At 40.0% G+C, this 25617-nt stretch overlaps 1 protein-coding gene, 1 long non-coding RNA gene and 1 other non-coding gene across 3 annotated transcripts in view; 1 reads left to right on the forward strand and 2 right to left on the reverse strand.

Moving 5' to 3' along the window:
- DCBLD2 (discoidin, CUB and LCCL domain containing 2) overlaps positions 1 to 25617 on the reverse strand; it is an 83969-nt gene that overhangs the window by 55629 nt on the left and 2723 nt on the right. Inside the window, exon 2 of the mRNA XM_069550762.1 lies at positions 5779 to 6006. Within this exon, the coding sequence (XP_069406863.1) occupies positions 5779 to 6006 (228 nt within the window). The remainder of the gene's footprint in view (positions 1 to 5778; positions 6007 to 25617) is intronic.
- LOC138418998 (uncharacterized) lies at positions 316 to 25617 on the forward strand. Its single transcript, XR_011248833.1, has 3 exons — positions 316 to 1401; positions 3828 to 3878; positions 25532 to 25617. It is a non-coding gene; the product is annotated as an uncharacterized lncRNA (long non-coding RNA).
- Positions 20623 to 20695, reverse strand: TRNAE-UUC (transfer RNA glutamic acid (anticodon UUC)). Its single transcript has one exon. It is a non-coding gene; the product is annotated as a tRNA-Glu (tRNA).

Below are 25617 nucleotides of genomic sequence, written 5' to 3' on the forward strand. Positions count from 1 at the left end.
AGATATGCCAAAAGAAAAAAAGATACTAGAAACAGATCAAGTAGATAAAAATAAAGATATGAAAACCTAAACAGCATAATAAGATATTTTGGATGCATATTAAACTTTATATCTTACTATTAGAGAATAAATCTTCCTCTCAAGCATACACGAGACGGTCACAAAAAAAGATATCTTAGGGTATACATAAAATAAAAGCAAGCTCCATAAAGTAGAATATTATAATTTTTCTGAGCACAATGCAATAAAACTAAAAAACTATTAACAGTAACAGTATGTGTACAATGTTTATTTTAATGCTAACTACCTGAGGATCAACTTAGAGGCAGTGAGCTGATACTCTCAATCTAAAGCAGCAATACTGAGAATTTGGGTCAGACAGTACTTTGGGGGCCTGTCCTATGTACTGTAGGACACATAATACACCTCCTAGATGCCAGTAACACTGCCTTCTCCTTCAGTGGGACAACCAAAAATGTCTCCAGACATCTCCAGTGTCCCCTTGGAAGGCAAAATACCAAACTTTTGAGAACATCATCCAAAGAGAAAATGACAAAGCTCTCAAAAAGAAAAATCAGCTGACTGAGGTTTAGAGAGTTAAATTAAGCATGAGGCTGAAGCTAAATAGAAGAGCTACAGGTCCAGCTAGGATTTATAGAGAGAGAAGGGTCAGGATCAGGATAATTTGTAACAGAAATCCGATCGAGTTAATGAAGGCAGGTATTACCCCTGGGTGGTTAGCTTTCACGTAAGTTGTGTTTGTTGTATAAAAAGTTTGTCTCTCTTATGTTTGTGCATCAGTTAACATATTTCAGTCACTGTAGAAAACAGATTTTTCAGGGCTGACATTTGTTTTGATTGGTCAATACCTATGTTGAAACTACTATTAAATATTTTATAATACTGACTGTAAAGAAAAAATAATGTCAAAATAGGGAGTTCCCTGATAGCCTAGTTGTTAGGATTCTGGGCTTCCACTCTTGTGGCCCAGATTTAGTCCCTGATCAGGGAAATGAGATCCTGCAAGCTGCCACGTGGCCACCCCCCAAAAAAAGGTTATTTCAAAATAAATAAAGGAAAAAGTTAATGTTTACTAGAAAGTTGCTAGTTTCAACATTTTAGGGTAAGTGGCTGCTGCTGCTCTAAGTTGCTTCAGTCGTGTCCGACTCTGTGCGACCCCATAGACAGCAGCCCACCAGGCTCCTCCGTCCACAGGATTCTTCAGGCAAGAACACTGGAGTGGGTTGCCATTTCCTTCTCCAATGCATGCATGTATGCTAAGCCGCTTCAGTCGTGTCCGACTCTGTGCAACCCCAAGGACAGCAGCCCCCCAGGCTCCTCCGTCCACAGGATTCTCCAGGCAGGAACACTGGAGTGGACTGCCATTGCCTTCTCCATAGGGTAAGTGGACCATGTAGTAAAGAAATTAAGGAGTGATGTCACGACCACCACGTGTGTACACTCAGTCAGGTCCTGCTCTTTGCAACCCCATGGACTGTAGCCCGCCAGGCTCCTCTGTCAATGGAATTTTCCAGGCAAGAAATACTGGAGCGGGTTTGCAATTTCCTATTCCAGGGGATTTTTTCCAACCCAGGGATAGAAACCATGTCTCTTGTGTCTTGTGTACTGGCTGGATACCTGTTAATACCTGCCAATAGATACCTACCAATAACTGGTATCTATTACTCTATAGCCTAGTGGTTGAGGTTATAGACTTTGCTGTTAGCCAGACCTTAATTCAAGTCCCAACTCTGCCTATATGACTTTGGGCAAGTTGCTTACCTTTTTTAAATTTATCTGTTTTATGGGAATAATGTGTAGGATTCTTGTAGGACTCAATACAATCAAGCATGCCAAGGGCTTACAGTAAGAGACACCAATTCTGGAGCCAGGCTGCTTAGGTTTGAATTCCACACAGCAAATTGCCAGCTGTGTGACCCTGGGCAACTGATTCAACCTCTCTGTGCGGCAGTTCTCTCATCAGCAAATGGGGGTGAGAAAAGCACCTATCTCAAGAGTTCTTGTGAAGACTGCATGAGTTAATTGACAAAAGTGATTTGAATAGTACCTGGCAAATAGCAAGCACTGCATGCATGGTGGTTATTTTCATTATTAAACTGAGCCTCTACAGAATAAGAAATCAAAAAATCTTAGAAATCATTATCATCATTACATACCTAATATTATCATCATTTCAACTTTTTTCAAGAGGTTTGGTGGTAAAGAGAAAGAAAATATATTTACTTTTTCTCTTAAACAAGGAAGACCTAAGCATATTATAGACTAAGGGGACAAACAATACAGAAAGAGAAACTTCTCTGAAAATGTAACAGACACGGAATCATTTACGAGATGAAGCCCTGAGGACCTCAGCTTCCCTCTTTGTAAATATTATATGAAGACTCTAAGAGACACAATTTTTAAAGATACTTTGGATGAAGGTTTAAAACAGAATATATATCTTTAAATATACCTTTGAACACATAGACACACATTTACATTTCTTCTACAGAATGCATTTTCCTTTAATAGCTACTAGGTTTGAAAATATTTAGCTTCTCTTTTAGAGATCTACCCACAAATTCCTTCATCTCCCCAAAAGTTCATTTAAAATGGAAATTTTAAGCAAAATCCAGGAAGAAAATATATACAATAGAGTGGGAAAAGGTTACAAGTGAGTAAAGATTTTTCTTTTAAATTTCATGTTTGGACTAATTATCAATAATATCCATCAGGGAAATGATGCTAGTAGATGTCTATGGACCAAAATAAAATACTGGAGTTATATATGTATAGAAAGTTAAGATGAACGACAAATGAATTTAATTTTCACCTCTATGATTGTGGGGCAACCATAGAGCAACCACTATGTCTCAGACACCAAGGATTAAAGAATAATCAAAGGGGAAAAGCTGCAATGAAATTTTCTCATTCCAACACAATCTGCCTATAAAAGGAACAGATCTAGAGAGCCAGTCTTAACTCTATCATTAAACATCCTTTTTGTCAATGAAAGCAAGTACCACTACACTAATTTCACAAAGATTTCTGGACAGTCTAGCTACTTAGAAAGTTGATATATAGTATCATAATAAACTCATATGTTTAAATAATATTACATATTACTGCCTACTCTTTAAAGAAAATAGAAAATAACCACGTAAACCAAAAGTGCTTTATCAATTAAGTCACATTCTAATGATTTACTATTTAAAAAGTGACTCCTTGAGAAAGCATTCCTTTCGCTTTCTTTTCTTGATTATTCCATAATACAATCTCTCAGGGTAGAAAAGTCCCTAAAATTAACACCTACAGGGGGAAAAGAAAATCTAAGCTTTATAACAAAGTAGGAACCATATTTATAGGAAAATGCAGCTCATTTGAAGCTGCCTCTATTCAGAAGGGACCCTGAGAAAAGATAACATAGAAAACGGGATTCTTTACCATTGTCACTGGACTCTTAATGCCCACATATATTTGTTTCTATCCTGTAATTCCTGGCATATCTACTCAATCAGAATATTAAACAGTTATTCTTGAATGATATTTATTTTTCTGCCAGTCAGGAAAGTTACTTTTCTACCCCCCCCCCCCCAAACAGCTCCTCAAATGGGAGGACCAGAGGATATAAGGCAGGTGGTGATGGGAGGGGTAGGGAGGTGGGGTGGAGCAGAACTAAAGTTCAACAGGAATCATCAACACTCAGTCCCCTTGACCTCACCTGTATGAAGAGATAGCAAGGGAAAACAAACCCCATGGAAATAAGGGAGAGCTGAGCACTGTGAAGTATTACTTCATTTACCTGTACCATTCTTCCTATGGTACAGGTGGTGACTTTGCAGTCTGGACCGATGCCCTGTAGAAAGGATTCTCAGCAGGTAGGTCCTAAGAACTGGGATGAGAACCTGGTGAGTGATTTAAAACCTGTGCTCCATTTCTTTCCCATGTCACTCTTCCTCTTTAGCAGCATAACCCTATTGTCCAAATACATAATCCTCTTGTCTTCTTTTTTTAATAAAAAGCACCTTCATTATGGAAATTTAAAAAAACCAAACACCAAAGTAGAGAGATGCACTCCCATGTGGCCGGTGTGCCATTCTGGTTTCACCTGCCCTCTTCCTACCACTTTTTTCTCTGACATATTTAAAAACAAATCCAAGACATTTTGTTTGAACTTCAGAATGTCTCTAACAAACCAGATCTTGAACAAACCAATATAACATTACCACACACAAAAAAATTATTCCTGATTATTGCTATATGCCCAATTACTCTTACCTTACCCTAAAATTTCTCTGCTTATCTTAAAAATGTCTTCTTGCAATCAGTTTGGATCAAGGTCCAAACAAAATCACAAGGTCCACACATTACTTTTGGAAGACATCTCTCTCTAATGCATGCCAGTTATCTTGATCTCCTTCCTTTTCTTTTTTTAAAAAACACCACTTATATGTAGTCTTTGGTTGATAGAATGTGTTTCTCTAGTTCCTTTATTTCCTATAAACTGCTAAGGGCTTGATCAGATCGTGGTTCACTTTTTTTTAACGTTGTCTCAAAGCTGCTCAAGTGGTACTGCTGACTCCCTACTGCATCACCTCAGGAGGGAGTTAATATCCAGCTGCCTTCTATTAGCGTTAAAGTAATAGATAGTTCCTCGGGCGATCTGAGTTTCTAAAAGCTTATCCGAGACCATATATTCAAGGCAATATGCACATGGTGATCATGAAGCCAGATTCATTGAGAGCTGACTGGGAGACAACAGTGGTTATCACTCAATAGACCAGGAACTGTTTTTCTCGGTAGGTAAGCGGCTGAAAAGTGGGGGAGAGATGAAGGGTTTGCCTCGAGATGGAGAGGAGCCCAGGAGATGAACACGATGCTCAAAAGAACAAGATACTAAGTTCCGGCTATAGTTCTAAAAGACATTTTACATACTTGTATCAGTAAAAGTCACAAAGAATTTTAGAGTTATTTATTTTATAATATTAATTCACCAAGATAGTCTTAGGAATTTTTCTACCTTTCCTGCTAAAGAGAAAGGTGCTGATCTCTAAGCCAAAGGTTTTCAACTTGACCTCAAAGTATATTCTCCTGGGAAGCTTTAAAAATCCCAAGGTGTGGGTCCCAACCAATCCTGATTCAACTGCTCTAGGTTGGAGACCAGAGATCTGGTATTATTTAGAAGTCTATCCAGGTGACTCTAAAATGCAGCCATAATTGAGAACCACTGTTCTTAGCTAAAAATAAAGACAACAGCAGCTAATATCTACTAAGCAAATATTATATGTCAGGTACCATTCTATGCACTTCACATGTACTAGTCTCATTTGCTATATTACAACTGAGGAAACAGAGATCAGGTAACTTGCCTGAGGACACAGAGCAAGCTCAAAGCAGAGTTAGAACTTTAGTAACATGAAGTTTGAATCCAAAACCCGTGCTCTTAACCACCATGATATACTGACTCCTAAGCATGACTTATATTTAACTGCAGATAAAATTATCAAAGAAAAAAACCAATACAAAAAGATAATTAACTTTCTCCTCCTTAGAAGCAGTAGAGTGGTATCCTGTGGCAAAGGAACCAACACAAGCTTACTAGAAAAGTAGACAGGACAGACAGGAATCTTCTCTTCCCAAAAGAAGATTCAAATTTAAGATTTCCAGACATTCCAATAATTTCCCACATATCCTATGGAGCATAGTTACTCAATGTTAAATATCTAATATGGCTTCAGTTTTAAATCTCTGGCCACTGATACATTGAAAATGTCCTACCTATTTCGGTTCTACTAACTCCAATTCCATTGTAAATTCTCAAGTAATTAAAGTGACAAGAATCAGAATCTTCGATGTCAAAGTCACCAAATTTGATGCGCACTCTCTCTCCCGTCTTTACACGAATCTCCCATTCGCAAACAGTGCTGTTAGGATAGGTGTGTGGGTAGTTTATAGACGTCAGGGTTCCACTTTCAGGACCTAGTACAGTATGTCCACATCCATCACCTTGAAAAAAAAAAAAAGTGATATATTATTCTTTACATCTTTAACTTACACTATAAATAATCAGGGTTTTGTGAATATTTTAAAATATGTATGCTATCAGGTATTTTATACCAACCACCAATTCCTCCCATACACAAGATAAACTAGATGACATGGTTCTTGGTAAATCTACTCATGTGAGCCAGAAGAAACCAGGTTAGGTCAAAATAATCAATGGTTAGCTTTATGAGTTCAAAGAACTTTCCAATCAGACAGAAGTAAACATAACTTAGCAACAATTATACCATATATATATATATATATATTATAATAAATCCAATCTTTAAGAGTATTAGTTCACAGTAATTGTTCAAAATAAATAAAACTACAACAATAAATCTACACGATCAGCTTCATCTATTTACTTATAAATACCACAAGCCTCTTCTAAAGTCTCTGTAAGAAGTTGAATGATCTCTAAAAATACTTAAGCTACACTAAAGACTGGGGCTTCCCAGGTGGCACAAGTGGTAGAAAAACCTGCCCGCCAATGCAGGAGACTTAAGAGATGGGAGTTCGACCCCCGGGTGGGGAAGGTCCCCTGGAGGAGGGCATAGCAACCCTTCACATCTTGGCAGCAGCATTATTTGTTCCAGAAATTCCCTCAGCAACTGAATATGGAAACCTAGCTAACTTAACACATTGTAAAAATCCAATATCCTCATTATTCCCTTTATCATAAAATGTGCTATTTCACTGAGCACCTAGAAAGAGACAATAATACTGATTAAAAAATTTCAGCTGCTGCTCCAATTGAATCATTTAGCATTCCTTAATGACGGGATTCAAATAAATGTCTAATAGGGAAATGAATACAACCTTTCAAAATGATAGTATTTTCTCCTTCAAAAGAGCTGTTTATAATCACCTTTTGGAATAGTTCAGAACTTAAAAAAAAAAAAAGAACTATTAAAAGTGACAATTCTGAGTTTTAACCTCAATATGGATACAGATGAATTTAAGAAAATTTTCTATTATCTTGAGTTTTTATTTTATTTTATTTTTTTTAATTTTAGTTTTTTATTTTTTAAATTTTAAAATCTTTAATTCTTACATGCATTCTCAAACATGAACCCCCCTCCCACCTCCCTCCCCATAACATCTTTCTCGGTCATCCCCATGCACCAGCCCCAAGCATGCTGCATCCTGCGTCAGACATAGACTGGCGATTCAAGTCACATGATAGTATACATGTTAGAATGTCATTCTCCCAAATCATCCCACCCTCTCCCTCTCCCTCTGAGTCCAAAAGTCCGTTATACACATCTGTGTCTCTTTCCCTGTCTTGCATACAGGGTCGTCATTGCCATCTTCCTAAATTCCATATATATGTGTTAGTATACTGTATTGGTGTTTTTCTTTCTGGCTTACTTCATTGAGTTTTTATTTTTAAGAACAATGCAGGGCTGATTTTATTTACTAGAACAGAGTTTTAAAAGCCTATGAATAAGAACATAGTATCTAGCAAGTAGCAGTTGTAAAATAAATGTTTATTTGCAAGGAGATCCAACCAGTCCATCCTAAAGGAAATCAGTCCTGAATATTCATTGGAAAGACTGATGTTGTTGAAGCTGAAACTGCAATAGTGTGGCCACCTGATGCGAAGAGAGGACTCATTGGAAAAGACCCTGATGCTGGGAAAGATTGAAGGCGAGAGGAGAAGGAGATGACAGAGAATGAGATGGTTGGATGGCATCACCAACTCCATGGACATGAGTTTGAGTAAACTCTGGGAGCTGGTGATGGATAGAGAAACCTATATGCAGGTCAGGAAGCAACAGTTAGAACTGGACATGGAAGAACAGACTGGTTCCAAATAGGAAAAGGAGTACATCAAGGCTGTATATTGTCACCCTGCTTATTTAACTTCTATGCAGAGTACATCATGAGAAATGCTGGGCTGGATGAACCACAAGCTGGAATCAAGATTGCTGGGAGAAATATCAATAACCTCAGATATGCAGATGACACCACCTTTATGGCAGAAAGTGAAGAGGAGCTAAAAAGCCTCTTATGAAAGTGAAAACAGAGAGTGAAAAAGCTGGCTTAAAGCTCAACATTCAGAAAACGAAGATCATGGCATCTGGTCCCATCACTTCATGGCAAATAGATGGGGAAACAGTGGAAACAGTGTCAGACTTTATTTTGGGGGCTCTAAAATCACTGCAGATGGTGACTGCAGCCATGAAATCAAAAGACGCTTACTCCTTGGAAGAGAAGTTATGAGCAACCTAGATAGCATACTGAAAGGCAGAGACATTACTTTGCCAACAAAGGTCCATCTAGTTTTTCCGGTGGTCATGTATGGATGTGAGAGCTGGACTGTGGAGAAAGCTGAGCACCGAAGAATTGATGCTTTTGAACTGTGATGTTGGAGAAGACTCTTGAGAGTCCCTTGGACTGCAAGGAGATCCAACCAGTTCATTTTGAAGGAGATCAACCCTGGGATTTCTTTGGAGGGAATGACGCTGAAGCTGAAACTCCAGTACTTTGGCCACCTCATGCGAAGAGTTGACTCATTGGAAGAGACTCTGATGCTGGGAGGGACTGGGGGCAGGTGGAAAAGGGGATGACCAAGGATGAGATGGCTGGATGGCATCACTGAGTCGATGGATGTGAGTCTGAGTGAACTCCGGGAGTTGGTGATGGACAGGGAGGCCTGGCATGCTGCGATTCATGGGGTGGCAGAGTCGGACACGACTGAGTGACTGGACTGAACTGAGGGAGGCCTGGCGTGCTGCAGTCCATGGGGAGGCAGAGTCGGACACCACTGAGCGACTGGACTGAACGGAGTTGAATGAATAAAGAAGTTTCTTTCATAGGCTAACTGTACATTTACCTATGAAGAAGTTATCTCTAATGAGTCCCAAAACTAGCTTCAAGGAAGGAACAACAACTCTGTACCTAGATTCTGAGGACAATACTTAGTGTCTTTTGCTAATAGAAGAAATTTTACTCTCAAATCCACATTAGCATCGTTACTTAGTCTACTAAGGTCAATACCAACATCTGGCTTCTTAAATCAATCTCTCTCTGTTGGTAGCTTTTAACCAACACTGTGCTTAGTCACTCAGTGTGTCAGACTCTTTGTGGCCCCATGGACTGTAGCCCGCCAGGTTCCTCTGTCCATGGGGATTCTCCAGACAACAATTCTGGAGTGGGTTGCCATGCCTTCCTCCAGGGTATATTCCCAGCCCAGGGATCGAACCCACGTCTCCCTCATTGCGGGTGGATTCTTTACCATCTGACCCACCAGGACTTCATTTGTCTTCTACACCTGCCTTCACTCCACACACAAAAATGAGGCATTGTGGCTCAATAATATCATAATACAGAAAGGCACCATTAAATAAACCTGTGAGTTTTTGTGATACATCCACTGGATCTTTTACAAATATAAATTTTAGAACATTATACAACTCAAAGGAGTAGCAAATAACCACAAATTTCCCCTGAAACTACCATGAAAATACCTTTAATATCACTACTAGATATCATCTAAATTAAAAACACAGAGATACAAAAACCTCCCTTGTGAAAATAAATGAATTATAATTTAAATAACTTTTGAATAATCACCAACATTTTTCCTTAGAGAAAAAGACAACCATCCTAAGAGAACTTCTATTAATAGCAATATGAAACTAGTCAGAAATGTACTCTTACCACTGAAAAGATGAAACCGAGCTTTCTGGAAGTGTTTCAATATTTAAAAAGTAACCCTGAATAAATAAGTAATTCAAAATATAAGTGTATTTTCTTTAGTATGTATAAAACCAAGGCAGTTTTTTAAATGATTAGAAGTGTTGATGGATTTCAGAAAGCCAAGAATTTTGCTATAAACAGCTGAAGTCAGAACTTAGTAAAGGCAGATTGTGGCATTTCATGTATTCCCCACAGGCTATTATTTAACCTAAGGTTGTCATGTAAAAATGATTTTTTCAATAAGACTACAAGCAAAGTGTGAGGAGATATCTTTTTTAGATATCAATTTAAAGATATCTTTCTGTTCATATTTTTTGATTCTTCATAAATACACAAAGTGTCTTTTTGCCTTTTCCTCTATGCAGTGTAGTTCTTACAAAAGTTAACAAAATAAATACTAACCGATGAAAAATAGGATTTTTGCACACGTGCTGATGAAAACAATTAAAATGGAGCTGTCTTTTTTCAGGAGCTTGTGTAGGGGGAAGGCATGAATAGTCCACAAGTTACGTGCCAAGAATGTTCTAAAATATGTGATGGAGTTCAGAGCTTTTCTCCTCTTGCAAACAAGATGATATGCACCAGAAACTAAAGTTAAAAGAAAGTCTCAAACCTACTGCAACTCACAAGCTTGAATGTTTCATATTTCCAAGTCTATTTGATAAGTTTAACCTGATTTGATAAATAGTTCAGCTGGCCTAAACAAATACCGAATGCTATGGAGAACATGTTTAGAATACTCCAGTCAGAAAGGGACACTAGACCAGCAGTTTTCAAATGTTTTTCTCTGTTATTACAAAGCAAGAAATGTATTTTACACTGTGACTCAATATGGTTTTAAATATATATTCCTGACCCACAAAAGGGTCCCCACCTGCTCAACAAAAAAAACACTGTACCATGCATCCACAGGTGACAATGTTGAATTCTAAAATCAAAGAAAGACCTTGTGCTCATTGTTGCCCCCAAATTAGAAAATGTGCTTCCAGTTTATTTCTACAGTGCTTAAAAGCGAAGCCTATTCTACACCAAAATACTTGAAATGGGACAAGATATTTTAAAATAACACTAAAATCGGGAAAATATTATCAACAAATCACCTAACACATGACAGCAGAGGTTCTCAAATCGGGGTGGGGGACATTGGGGCAATTCTACCTTCCACTTGGCAGAGCACAGAGATGGGCGGGAGAGATGCCCTGGAGGCGGGCGTGGCAGCCCACCCACCTGACTGAGCGACTAACCAATAACAAGAGACAGGTCACCACCGGAGGGGGAGGGTGCTACCAGCATCCAGTGGGTAGAGGCCAAAGATGCTGGCTCAAGTACCTTACAAGGCACAGAACAGCCCCCAAGAAGAAAGGGTGATGGACCCAAAGTGTCCAACAGTGTCAAGGCTGAGATGGGCTGACTCGGAGAAAAGGCTAGGTCTTCTTCCAACAGAAAGATCTTCCAACAGAAGATCTGAGTTAGTTCCTTTTCTTCTGGCTAAAGGTACAACCCAGGGAATAGCTTTCCCCACAAGGTCAAAGAAATAAACAGAAAGCTTATTTTTCTTTAAGCCAAAGTGGCGGGAGGGGAGGGGGAGAGGTTCTTCTTATTACTCTACAGCCCTCAAGTATTTTTCTTGGTCGGGGTCCCTCACTTAACACGAGTGTTTGAAAAAGGACGGTAATAGGGTCAGGAAGTAAGAGTCTCCAGATTTTCTGCTTAGCTTTGTAACTGGAAAGAATAATAATCTGTGACCCGGCTAACACCACCTACTATTACTCACTTTCACAAGGTAGAACTGACAGACAGTGTAACCACTACTGGAAAAATAATTTTCAAAATGGGTATCGTAGGACCAATCCATACACTCACTCTCATCAGTAACTCCATGTGGCCAGCTCTTTCTCCCTCTCCAGCTCCATCATCACCACCGTGCTTGTCAGCTACTTCTCCTTCTCCCCTAAATGGTCTCTACCAGACTACAGTGGGCCATACAGGGTAGAAAGCCTCTTCATGCAACTTTTGAATCTTAATTTTATTTCAGTAGAGAGAAAACACTGGAATTTGATCTCACTGCCCCTTCGGCTGCAGATTTATCTAGGGGATTACTCAGAGAACATGTGTTCACTTCCTCCGAATACTGTCAGGTCAGATGTGGTTAGCCAGATACAAATTTTGATACTGCTCCAGGAAAATAGCTGAGTAATTTTTTTTTTTTTACTACATATCTCAAGAGAAAACACAAGGAATATTAATTTAAATAGCAGTGAATTAATACAACAAAGAACACATGCTTATTTTAGGCTGCTTTCTAAACTTCAAGTGTGTTTTTTAGATAAACATGTGCTCATGATGCTGATTTTATATAACCCTCCAGCTAACCCCATATTGTAGTCACATTACTATTAAAAATAATAGAAATTATCTTATTTAATTAACATGAACACGAAATGACTTCTAAAAACACTTTCTTTAACAAGAACAAGCACAAATGTAGGAAACTTGCATAAATATGCCAAAAACGTAAAGCAGGGCAACTTTCATTACAATCATCATAAACTAGGAGAGGCTCTTATTTTTCCAGGGGACTTTCAGGGGTTTTTGTCACAGTGCACAGGTGAGTCTGACTGTATACTTCCTCTAAATAAGAGTCACTTCTGTCACATCTTGTAACACATCTGTGAGAGCTTGTAAGAAACGGAGAAGAGAGGCATTCCGAAAAATGACTTGCAAGTATTAACCAGGATATCCTATTTCATTATTTCATTTGACATCGATGAAGATTTTTAATGCATTATTTAGCACTAAGAATTTTCAGACTGCAAAGTACTATATAAATCCTATTACTCTAAGATTTTTAAAGCTGCATCACGACAATCTCAGAAAGATAACTTAAAGGCCCTACTTTAATTTCACTCATTTTTTTTGAAAAAATATTGCAATAAGATGGACATGTGCCGAGAGCTGCAAGAGGGTCATGGTGGCAATTTTAAGGAAAAGAAACAGCTTGCAGCTCAATCTTCTTTAAGCCCAAACTCCTGCCTGCCTGTAGTAATAATTTACAAAACTGAATCACATGAAGGAAAGTGAGATGTTAAAATCCTCTTCAATCCCCACCAAGCACACACTCTACATAGAACATAATGGTTAAGCAAATGGGCCCTGGGGTCACACGATGAATGTAAATGCTCTACCACTCACTGTGATCTTGAGAAGGTTGTTTACTGCTGCTAAAGATCAGGTTTTTTTTTCAAATGGGTATACTACTATCTCAAACCACACAGGGTAAGAATTAAATGAGATACTGTATGAAAACACCTACTATCAGGCTTCCCTAGTGGCTCAGTGGTAGAGAGTCTGCCTGCCAGTGCAGGAGATGCATGTTAGATCTCTGGCCCAGGAAGATCCCACATGTCACAGAACAGCTAAGGCCATGGGTCACAACTCCTGAGCCTGAACTCTAGAGCCCAGGAGCCACAACAACTGAGGCAGCGTGTTGCAACTACTGAAGCCCGCGTACCCCAGAGACCCAGCTTTGCAACAAGAGAAGCCTCCGCAATGAAAAGCCCAGGCGCTGCAACCACAGAGCAGCCCCGCTCGCAGCAACTGCAGGACAGCCCACAGAGAACAACCACCCAGCACGGACCAAAAATAAATACATACATAAATAAATAAAAAGATAAAGCAAAGCAAAAAACCCTCCCTGCTGCTGCTGCTGTTGCTTCAGTCATGTCCAACTCTGTGCGACCCCCTAGACGGCAGCCCACCAGGCACCGCCGTCCCTGGGATTCTCCAGGCAAGAACACTGGAGCGGGTTGCCATTTCCTTCTCCAATGCATGCAAGTGAAAAGTGAAAGTGAAGTCGCTCAATCGTGTCCGACTCTTTGGTGACCCCATGGACTGCAGCCTACCAGGCTCCTCCATCCATGGGATTTTCCAGGCACACTGGAGTGGGGTGCCATTGCCTTCTCCGACCCTCCCTAGTATCAAGGGCCTAATCCACAATAATGTACTCAATAAATGTCTGAGGGTATTATTACAGTCATAAAGTCCAGAAAGGCTTTTGCTTATCATATGTAGATCCGGTGCGTTTGGCACAGCCTCGCTAAGCCATCAGAACAATGGCTCATTACTTTAGAAGATTTACAGCAGCTTTAAAGCTTTGAGTACAGTGTCCTGTGAAAAGTATAAATCATGAGAAAGTAACTCTCACTAATCTTCTCCCAGATGACCTCTACTTCACTTCAGTGACTCATGAAAATACAACCTAGACGTTGTTTTTGCTATTACTGTAGACCCCTCCCATCTGTGAAAAGTCAGAAACTTTTAATGTCTTACTTCTTTGGTTAGCCTCCTGACCCTTCAGCTCTCTTACACCCACTGCTCGCTTTCTGTGAACTTCTCTCTTTTCTCCCCATCTGTTATGTTGCCCTTAGCTCCACTTCTTTCCCCACCCAGCCTGGATCTCACATCCAGTGTGTGAACTACACTCTTCCTGGTGCCTTCACTTCCTGGCCACTATGCCTTCCTGAGGATCTATCTGCCTGAGAAACCCTTCACCTGGGATCAAATGATCTCTCTCTGCCCAGGAGCCAAGCACGGCTGGGAAAAAAAAAAAAATCACAGTCAAAGGAACAGCTGTCATAACAATAATGGATCCTGATCTCAGATGGGCACTGAAAGTCACCAGTATTTTTACTCAGTGTTTCTCAAAATTTCATCAACATTCGAACATTAGGTTCTCACGCCCCCATCTCTGTTTCAATAGATTATAATAACTATGGCAGAAAAATTATCTGAAACTTGGAAAGAGGCTAAAAAAAAAGGTGAGCAGCAGAAACTTTAAATGCCATAGAGACCAAAAGCTGCCCCAAAATTACAGAGCAAAGTATTTAACTGGACCTGTAATTTATCATCAACTAAAGGTCCTAGTCTTCATCTGCATATACTTGCAGATTTTTAAAAATTAATTTATTTTTTAATTGAAGGACAATTGCTTTATAGTATTGTGTTGGTTTCTACCAAACATCAACATGAATCAGCCACAGGGTTTACCTATGTTCCTCCTCTCTCATTTGAACATCCCTCCCACTTTCCTCCCCATCCCACCCCTCTAGGTTGTTACGGAGTCCCAGTTTGAGTTCCCTGAGTCATTCAGCAAATTCCCACTGATTATCTATTTTACATATGGTAATGTATGTTTCCATGTTACCGTCTCTGTACTTCCCACCCTCTCCTTCCTTCCCTCAAGCTGTGTCCACAAGTCTGTGTCTCCACAAGTCTGTGTCTCCACGGCTGCTCTGCAAATAGGTTCAACAGTACCATCTTTCTAGATTCTATATCTAAATGTGTTAGTATATGATATTTGTTTTTCTCTTTCTGACTCACTTCACTGTGTATAATTACAAATCCATCTACCTCATTAGGACTGACTCAAATGGGTTCCTTTTCATGGCTGAGTAATATTCCATTATATATTTGTACCACAGCATCTTTATCTGTTCATCTGTTGATGGACACCTAGGTGGCTTCCATGTCCTAGCTATTGTAAATACTGCTGCAATGAACACTGGAGTACCTGTGTCTTTTTCAGTTTTGGGTTTTCTCAGGGCATATGCCTAGCAGTGGGACTGCCGGGTCATATGCTAGTTTTATTCCTATAAACTTGGAGATTTTTGTCCTGTGGAGTTGCATATAATCTTTGGACAGTTGAAAAAAAATCCTAATATTACAGTTTAAAGCCCTAATAGCCCACTTTTAGTCATCTAATCTAGCAATCACAGCCTAAGACTGCCTATCTAAACACCGAGTCTCTCAAATACGCTACACGTTTTAACCTCTTACTGATTCCTTCATTAATTAATGAGTTGAATAAAATCTTTGATGTGTTAATTTTACATTTGCATGACAGGTATAATTTTGCTATAGTGGTGCCTAGGAAGGATCCACGCTTTTAATAAATTTCAGAATTATAACAATGAGAGCAACAACAAAAATACACAATCTTTCTCCTCCCAGTGTTCCCCAATATCTACCACTTTTTCCCACTTTTTTTTCCTTATAGAGAGAGCTTTTTCAGGTTTCCACATTTGATGTATTTCTTTGCCTCCTGTATGCCCTCCCATTCTAGGCTCAAAATATGATAATTCAGTTTCCAGACAGTTGTGGGTTGGATTGTGCTCCCTCTAGATCCCATTACCCCAACAACAAAATTATATGTTCCTAAATCCTGGAACCTATGAATGTCACCTTATTTGGAAACAGGTCTTAGCGGATGTAATCAATTTAAAATGAGGTCATACTGGATTAGGACAAATCCTAATCCAGTGTCTGGTGTCCTTATAAAAAGAGGGAAATTTGGACAGGGATACAGACATAGGGGACATACCACGTAACTTCAGGGGCACAGACTGGAATGATGCAAAGGGATTCCAAAGACTGCAACTCCCAGAAGCTAGAAGAAGCAAGGAAGGGCCCTCACCTAGAGGCTTCAGAGAGAGCACATGGCCCAGCCAATACCTGACTTGCAGGAGTTCAGCCTGCACAACTGTAAGACAATAAATTTCTGTTGCTTGAACCCATCTAAATGAGTGGTGATCTGTTATGGCAACACCAAGAAGCACAGACCTACCTTCCCAATGGGACTATTCACTAAAGCGGTCAGTTTTCGAGCTGCCAAGTCAACAGATATTTTGCCATCCTTATCATCTGTGACCTTTCCACTGCATCTGGTATTGCTGGCCTTTCCTTCCCTCCCACCTTCCTTCCTTCCTTATCGGCCCTCCCTCCTTCTTAGAACTCTCCTTCTCCAACTTAGTTCTTCTTTTAACTCTCTAATTGCCACTTCTCCAGCATCTGAGCTGACATCTTTGGACTACAGATAGCTGACGCGGCGGTTCTCCAGAGCTCTTTCCTCTCTCTCCGTATGCTGCCAGGGCCATCTCTCCACCCCGACTTCAGTTACCACTAGGTGGAGAATGCTCCCAAGTTTCCAACCTTTCTCCTAATTCTCAAATCTGTCATCTACTTCAACTAAGCATCTCTGCTCAGAAATTCCACAGTATTCAAACTCATGTACCAAGCATTCAATGAGCATTTTCCAAGTGCCAAGTACTGAACCAGGTGTTAGAACAAGAGAAATGACAAGGCCCTTGTCCTTACAGAATTTACAAAATAGTAAGACAGACATAGTACTGATAAATAATTTCCGGGATGCTGAGTACTGCAGGGAAGTAATGGATGTGATACGGTGTGTACGTGGGCATGCATAGGATAAATAGCAATTAACTAGACAATTACTTGTGGATGAGGGAGGTGCTGGAAGCAGAAAGAAGACAATTCCAGAAGGAAAAAAGCAAAAAAAAGAAAACCCAGCATTTTTAACTGACCTTTGCTTTCTCAGATTTAACTGGTCATTAAGTTTTATACTTTGTTTCCTTAGTATCTCTAAATTTAGTCCCTCTGAACAAGTGCAGGCCCTTGCAAGAGTTCTCTAACAGGTTCCCTCCACTTCCTTTCCTTCCTCTCCAATCCCCTGCCCACACTCCTGCCAGTGTTTCTTAGACAGGGTCATGCAGGTCCCTCATGTAAAAAACCTTCAACTGTTCTCCGCTGATGATACAATAAATCTCAAACTCTCCAGCAAGAATACAAAGTCCATTATAATTTGTCCCCTGACTCCTTTTCCCATCTCATCTCTCAACTTTTCACACAAACTCTCTGCCCCCCCACCACCACCACCCTACTCTGGAACGATGGGCTCCCAGGTAACTCCCCCATACTCCACCCACTCTCTGCTCTGCCCTTCTCAGCTCTGCCAACAATAATGTCCTTACTCCTCAGAGCCACCTGGCAAATACCCACTCAGTGTTCTCTCTGGAAACCTTTCTGAAAGTCCAGGTCTTTCATCCATTTCCATTACTAAAATCTCTTTATTGAATATGCTTAATTATGCATATTTATGTCAGTTTGCCACACCAGCTGTAGAACTCTGCTATGTAGAGTTCTATGTAGGCAATGTATTCTGTTCGCCTGGGTAGCCACAGACATAGAAACAAGGCGTACTGGGTTAACATATGCTGCCGAATTTAGAAAATAATGAATTCAAAACAAACCAAGGGTAGGCAACAATGGTAGACAGGTGATACAATAGAAAGTACTCAGGCCTGGGAATCAGACAGATTTTTCAATGTAGATTCTAGCTATGCCAACTTCTGAGGTGATCCTAGCACTTAAGCTCTACATTCTCAACTATACATGGGACTAATACCACGCATCTCCCAAGGTAATTGTGAGGGCTTGGTAAGAACTTACGTAAAATGCAGTGGATTCTATAAATGTGAACAACCTCTCTGAAGATGATGGCTATGTATCTAGTACCCTCCCTTCCTGCTGGGAACTACTCTGTAGTTTGCAACAGTTTTCATATGACCTCATGCCCCCTGGTTAGCTAACTAGTCCAAGGGTGGGAACTGACTCACACTGGGCCCATTTGAGGCCAACTTACCCTGCCCTCCCATTTCCTGCCCTTGTATGTCAGGGAAACCCCAGAATCTCTCTAGTGTTGAGGCCGTAAGCCTTGAGGATTGCCAGCAGCCATGATCTGCTGCATACAGAGAAAGCCAGACTGTAACAAGACAGAGTCCTTGGTGTCTGAGGTCTGGCTGCATCCCTGCTTTTACCGGAGCTTAGTCTGGCTTAGTCCTTAAGAAGATTCCGCAAACTACCTCAAAATGCTCCCCAAAATTACCTTCTACTTTAAGCATGTGTAATTTTCAGTTCCCTATAACCTTCCTAACTAAAACACTCTTCCTCCACCCGTGCAACAGAATGTCTCACATCCAGACCTATAAAGTTAGCATCTAGGATAAAAAGAGTAACCAGAAATAGGTCATGCTTGGAAGAGAGAGAGAAACCATGAACCTGAAGATGATCTGAGGGTGGAGATCAAAGAAAGTTGAAGTCTATCAACAGGTAGGAAGTTGGAGAAAGGGGAGGCCAAAAGTGAGGGGACAAAACCTGTATTAAGGTCTCGGTGGGCTGGAGGCCAAGTAAGGACATTTCACATGAACAACCACACCCTGCTGTCACATTTCTTCACTACACAGCCTGACCCCTTCACTAAGCTAGGGGTGGAACTTCCCTATACAGTAAGTGTAGGGAGAAAGGGAAGAAGGACCAGAAGGATGGAGAAGCACCGGATCTCAATAAAAAGCCAACACTTGAAAATGGAAATCTTAACTGTAGAGTAGGAAAGGAGAAACGAAATTTTCATTCACACGTTGTTTCACTCATTGAACCAAAATTTAGCAACTACCTAGATTTGGTCACAGCCTCATGCATTCTACAGAGGTGAGTTATACATTTAAAAAAAAACACAGAGAGTGACATGCCTAGTATTAATATTTAAATCCATATATGTCTGACTCCAACATCTCTATACTTTCAGACTCCATCCAAGTTAAAAAATAATGAAGACAAAGAAAGCTCTCGGGTTTAAAATAAAAGAAATCTCACAGTTGCAAACACACTTTCAGAAGAGCAGAGGCTAGACTGCAAGGAAATCATCATTTAACAAATATCTTATGTGTGCTAGACACTAAAAAAATGTACAGCACAAATGTAGTCTACTTGTTAGTTGGTCACTGAAACAAGGAGAAATATAGGCTGTGGGCAAAGCAACCAGTTGAAAGAAAAGATGTATATATAAGCCAGTGGCATCTTGACTGTGTTTCCAGATACAAGGTTAAGAAGCACCATGGGAGTTTAAATTATACTAAAAGCATAACTTATATTCCCCAATGAAGCAGGGTTCTAGACAAGGTGGAAGAGATGATTTGAGAAAGAAGAAAAGGCGAGGCAGGAGGTAGTTTTACTTGCAGGGATGAAGAGCAGGACAAGGGTTTAGGACAAGGCAGGTCAGTCATGATGCTGTGGCTGAGCAGAAATCCCATGGGAGGTTCAAACCAATGGTCCTTATCTGAGGCAGATCTAGTCACAAAGGTCACATGCCTTTCTCCAGCAACCCTGAGCTATTCAGAACAAGAGAAAGCGGTGGGGACTGGCATGTGGGCCAGGCTTAGGCTCTATCAAGGACATAGGGAAAAGCATCAATGGGATGATGAACCTGGGCTGAGACAAGTGACCCAGAAATGGGTAAAGGGACTGGGTAGAAGCAGAGGTAGCTAAGGGTGATGTCACTGCTAATATCACCATAGGTACAAACGCTTCAGTCTGCCCTGCAATGGAAGTCCTCCACAATCTTGTCCCCACTGACCTTTCCAGCCTGTTTCGCATTACTTTCCTCTGACACCAGATTAGTGAAGCTACCTGAATGTTCTCCAGGAGTTTCAGTCAGCAAAGAAAAAGGAGGCAGGGAACAACTAGAACCAAAACTAGGGAGTTTTACAAAGCTGGAAGTGACTATTCAAATCAAAATCGGAATGAGAGGGCAAAGGAGTGCACCTCACTGGCTTTCATTGATTTTGGCTCAGCACAGCTCTTTAAGACCACTTATTTGACAGGGCAACACAGCAGTGTTCTCTAAATAGCAGCCATGGCTTTGTTCAGAGTTCCAGTTGAGCGGGGACTCCTCTCATTATGAAAGCAAGAGTCTAGCTCCTGGGAAGATGGTGGCGGGGAGAACACTGGGCAGAATGCCAGGCCCTGTGCAAGCAGGTTAAGGTTCAAGAAAGGGCTCTATTTCCATGGAACTGAGAAGCCCAGGCTCTGAGGGAATCAGACAAAGGACAAGTATGAAGGGCATGCAAGTGCCCAGGACTAATGAATAACATGCTTGGGGCAGCAAATTCACTGCAGAAATGAGTTCTGAATTCCCTTTTTTTTTTTTTTGGCCCGGCTGAGTGGTTTGTGGAATTTTAGTTCCCTGACCAGGGCCTGAACCCAGGCCCTTGGCAGTGAAAGTGCCATGTCCTAACCACTGGACCATCAGGGAGTTCCCCTAAATTCACATTTTTTGAATGATGGGCATCATGGTAAGTATTAGAAATTAGAAAATGAATAAAACTCTGCCAGATATAAGTATTCAATATACATTGTGATTAATGACTGAACAGAAAAAACTAGAAATTACCATCTGGAGATTAGTGGATGTGGTGACAAGAGGACGCTTCTCAGAGAGGATGAGACCAAGGAAGGTTTGAAGGATGGTAAGAGGTTACTGCTTGCTGGGGGGCTTAAGGGTAAAGAATCTGCCTGCCAAGCAGGAGACACGGGTTCAATCCCTGGGTCGGGAAGATCCCCTGGAGAAGGAAACGGCAACCCACTCCAGTATTCTTGCCTGGGAAATCTCATAGACAGAGGAGCCTGGCAGGCTACAGTCCATGGGATCACAAAGAGTTGGACATGGCTCAGCAACTAAATAACAAGGAGGTGACCAAGCAGATAAAGACAGGGGCTCTTTCTCTTCAAGTAGAGAAAATGATACATGTAAAGAGATCAGTATAGAGAACAAGGTAAAACAGGATCAAAATACATATGAGAGGAATAAGAATCTCAGTTTTACACAGAACTATATATATATAAAGGGTGAGGGATGCTGGCATGAGATAAAGTCAGAGAAGGAAGGGAGGGGCCAGATTCTCAAAAAATATAAAAAATATATATAAAACGCAAAGGACTCCTCTCGCTATAAAAGCACAGGAGTCTAGATACTGGGAAGATGGTAGATTTTATCTTGCAGGTGGTAAAGGGGCTGCTGGACACACTATGGAAGTATTAACAGAGCTCCAAGAGGGCAGTGCCCCAGTGCACAGAACCACAGCCCTCAGAAAAGAACCAACAAATATTTGCCCAAATATGGGGCAAGAGTGTAGGGTATGGGGCTTGCGGAGGAAGCAGTGGGCCAGGGCCAGAGGCTGAGGCATGCTACTTACCGCAGCAGGGCTGGCTTTGACACTCACAACTTTCCTGACTCCTTGCTGTCCTGATGCTGCGATCTTTACTCCTTAAATGCCACTCATCCCTGTGAACTAGGAACCTACTGGCCCTAACAGCTGATCTGCTTAAAACCATTTTATCAGCAAGGTTTCTCCTACTTCCCTGGGCGCTGTGAGCTTACCCTCCTTTTCAAACTCACAGCACTGTGCAACTTTCCCTGGCTATTTACACACACGCTCCAACTTGAAGATGATTATTGCCCCAACTAGACTGCAGGATCCCTGAAGACAATGACAATATTTGACTCGTTCATAACTATCTTGGGGCTGTGTTAACATACGTGCACACACCCTGGGAGTTTATAGTTGGAACTCTCTCATGCTGAGAGTTTTTATGAGAGGATGATAATGAGTACGAGCATTTTCTCTTTGATCCCAAGCGATTAAGTTCTGACTGCAAACTCTGAGAAACTGTACTCCACAGAAGCAAGGAACGCCGAGCCTCCTCTCCTTAGAAAGCAGTTGAGGCATTGTGCATCTTGGGGTCTTTCCAGTAACTCAAGCAGCTAGCCAAAGATCTTCTTCCAACTACATACCTTCAGAGTGCAGGTGGATCTAGCAGGTGATGTTTTAGCAGCCTTTTAAGATCATTCCATTATCCATCTGCTTCAGTGGACACTGGCATTCATTAAATTCTAGTTTATGTGAATATCTGTATTTTTTTGTACTTATAGAGTATACTGATTTAATCCACATAAGGACCTGGAAAATTAGCATTATGTGGGTTTCTAAACTAACAGTTTGAACTGGCATACTTTCTTAAAGATCCTATCGTAAATAAAGAATTTAATCAAATGGATTAAAGAAAATAATGCAATAGCAGTTTTGAACAATATAGTAATTACTTCATAAAGAATAAATGTCCTGTGAAAAAATTTTAAATTTCAAAATATTTGTCTTGCCATATTTTCAAAGCGGCCTTCTGTGTACTAAATCAGCCTGTATTAATTTTAATATGATACATCTGCAGAAAATTACACCAAACTACTAAGATTACAACCACATAAGATTATGTAGGTGTGTGAATATGGGCTAGAAAGGAAGATGAAGTGAAGTGAAAGTCGCTGTCATGTCCGACTCTTTGAGACCCCATGGACTATACAGTTCATGGAATTCTCCAGGCCAGAATACTGGGAAAGGAGTATACTCCAAGGAAAGGAATGGGTAGCCTTTCCCTTCTCCAGGGGATCTTCCCAACCCAGGGATCGACCCCAGGTCTCCTGCAATGCAGGTGGATTCTTTACCAGCTAAGCCACAAGGGAAGCCCAACAAAAATTATAAATCGATAGATTAGGGGTAGGACTGTAATTATTCGTTAAGTTTTTGGTTTTGAGTAATTGTTATATAATTGTTATCTGTATGATATTTTTAAAATAAATAAAGTGCTAAAGCCATAAGGTTGCTATAAAACAAACTGAATCCATGAGCCACACAAGAAAAACTGCCAAGTGGTCTCACTTCCTATATCAACAATGACATTCAGCAAAATATCACTCCCTCTACAAAGCTTTTCCTGATCTATATAGTTTCATGTCATCAGTCTACATCCTTCCAACTAGTCAAGAAGTAGAAGTGAAAACCATCTATTTGCATGCATTTAATTAATACCTGGCATTACCACCTGAACTTTCATACCCTAGGTTTATTTTGTAAAGTACAGTCTTATATTTAAAGTCTAACTCTATGTAAATCAAGACTTTCCTTATCATACTATAATCTGATGCTTTCTTTTTGGAAATTAATTCCTTATCTTTTAAATTCTAGTCCTGATGCTTTAACTCATACACATTTCGTTGGTCTTTTAGAATGAAACTTAGATGTTCAAACAGAACTATTCATTATTTCCAGAACAAAGTAAAGTTTCCTCTCTGTTGATAACACTGGGAAATCTACCTAAAAATCATTAACCTGTAGTTTTACAATTAATTTTTAATTTACAAGCTTTTAAAATATGGATTTTAAATTTGATCATTAACACATGTGGAATATGTGCTATATTTCTAACCTCCACTATGCAAAATTAATCAGAAATATAGCAGAAAAAGCATGCTTTGATTTTTGCCTCTGCAAAAAACTACATAAAAGAGCCCTAGTGTTAGTTGCTCAGTCTTGTCTGACTCTTTACGACCCCATGGACTGTAGACCCCCAGACTCCTCTGTTCATGGGAGTTTTCAAGGCTAGAATACAGGAGTGGGTTGCCATGACCTCCTCCAAGGGATCTTCCAGACCGAGGTATCAAACTTGTGTCTCCTGCATTTCAGGCAGATTCTTTACTGTCTGAGCCACCAGGGAAGAACTTAAGAGCCCTAATGTTTCATCAAACCAAAAATAATTAATTAGGTTAATTCCAAATTAACCTAATGTCAACATTAGAAATAATTACAAATGCCCTTTGCACTGGGACATGTTCTTCATTTGCGACAATTCACAAATACTGTTCAAAAACTATTTCCCTGCATCACAAGCAAATAAAGGCACTACCTGACAGACTGTAAATTTTTTTCACACATTAGTTCAAAAATCATTGTGAAACTGAATGATTCTTTTTAAAAAGGAATCTGATTTGACAGATTTATTAAATTAGCTAACAAAAATAATTACTTTCATGAATATTTTGTATTCATAGGCATAAAAAAGTCAGTCTCAATGGATTTTTAAAATTTATTCCCGTGATATTTTACCACATCCAAATAACATTCTAATCTACAGGCTTCCCTGGTGGCCCAGTGAATAAGATTCTGCTTGCCAATGCAGGGGTCATGGGTTCAATCCCTACCTGGTCTATGGAGCAACTAAGTGTGTGTGCCACAACTACTGAAGCCCGAGCCCCCTAGAGCCTGTGCTCCACAATAAGAGAAGCCCCCGCAATGAGAAGCCCAGGCACCGCAACTACAGAAAGCTGCACAAAAGCAGTGAAGGCTCAGCGCAGCCAGAAGGAAAAAACTCTAACCGGGAAGGTGGGCAAACCCTCCATGACACAAATCAGGAAGCTGAGCTTCTGAGATGAGGCGACACAAATTCCTACAGTCATAAAGTAAACCAAAGACTTAAATTCATTTAGTAGACCCACAACTTCCTATTAAGTAACTGTATTACGGTAACAAATAGGCAATCAGCGTAAGTTCCACCAATTTAAGTTTTTTAGAGAGACATACATTTTACAGGTAAATAATGCTTTCAATAAAAACAAGAAAGACTTTGAAGGTGAACTTAATATCAAACTCAGAACTCAAGACACACAAATATAAGCCTTGCCTAAAACAGCATCATAGTCAAACAGATGTGAATAAACAGAATTTATAAATATATTAATGAAGTAAGATTACATACATCTCTGTTGTGAAAGGTTGACAAGTTTTCAGACCAATGAAAAATTTTATTCTAGACCAAATGAAAAGAAAAAACATTTGGTCAGCAGAAAATCTGCTGAAGAATGGAATTAATGTGTGGCATTAAAATGAGGTCTAAAAGATTAAAAGAAAAAAATCCTGAAATACATTTCTACCTCAAAACACATATTAAATGCATTTCTACCTAGGATGGCTAAGGAAAAAAAAAATCTGTATATCACAAAACACTTTCTCACAGCTTATTTTTATTGCAATTTGCAGAACATTGGAAAATGCATAAAGAAATTACTTACAACTCTACCATCGAAAGACAACTTTAATCATTTTATTATCTCCTTCCAATCTTATTATAAAGACTTCTGATAGAGTAAAAACTCCAGCTTGTAACTTAACATTATAATATAGTAGATATCCCCATTAGAAAAAATTCTATAAGCATCTTAAAGCACTGTTTCTCATTTCAAAGTCAGACTTCCTTCCAGGTTCTGTGAAGAATCCCAGCGGACCCTAAAGCACATCTGTTAAGACCAGTAACACGGACAGGACCACAGACTGCATCCAGATCCGC

The sequence above is a fragment of the Ovis canadensis genome, chromosome 1 (genome assembly GCF_042477335.2).
Source record: "Ovis canadensis isolate MfBH-ARS-UI-01 breed Bighorn chromosome 1, ARS-UI_OviCan_v2, whole genome shotgun sequence".
In the NCBI taxonomy this organism is placed as follows: Eukaryota; Metazoa; Chordata; class Mammalia; order Artiodactyla; family Bovidae; genus Ovis; species Ovis canadensis.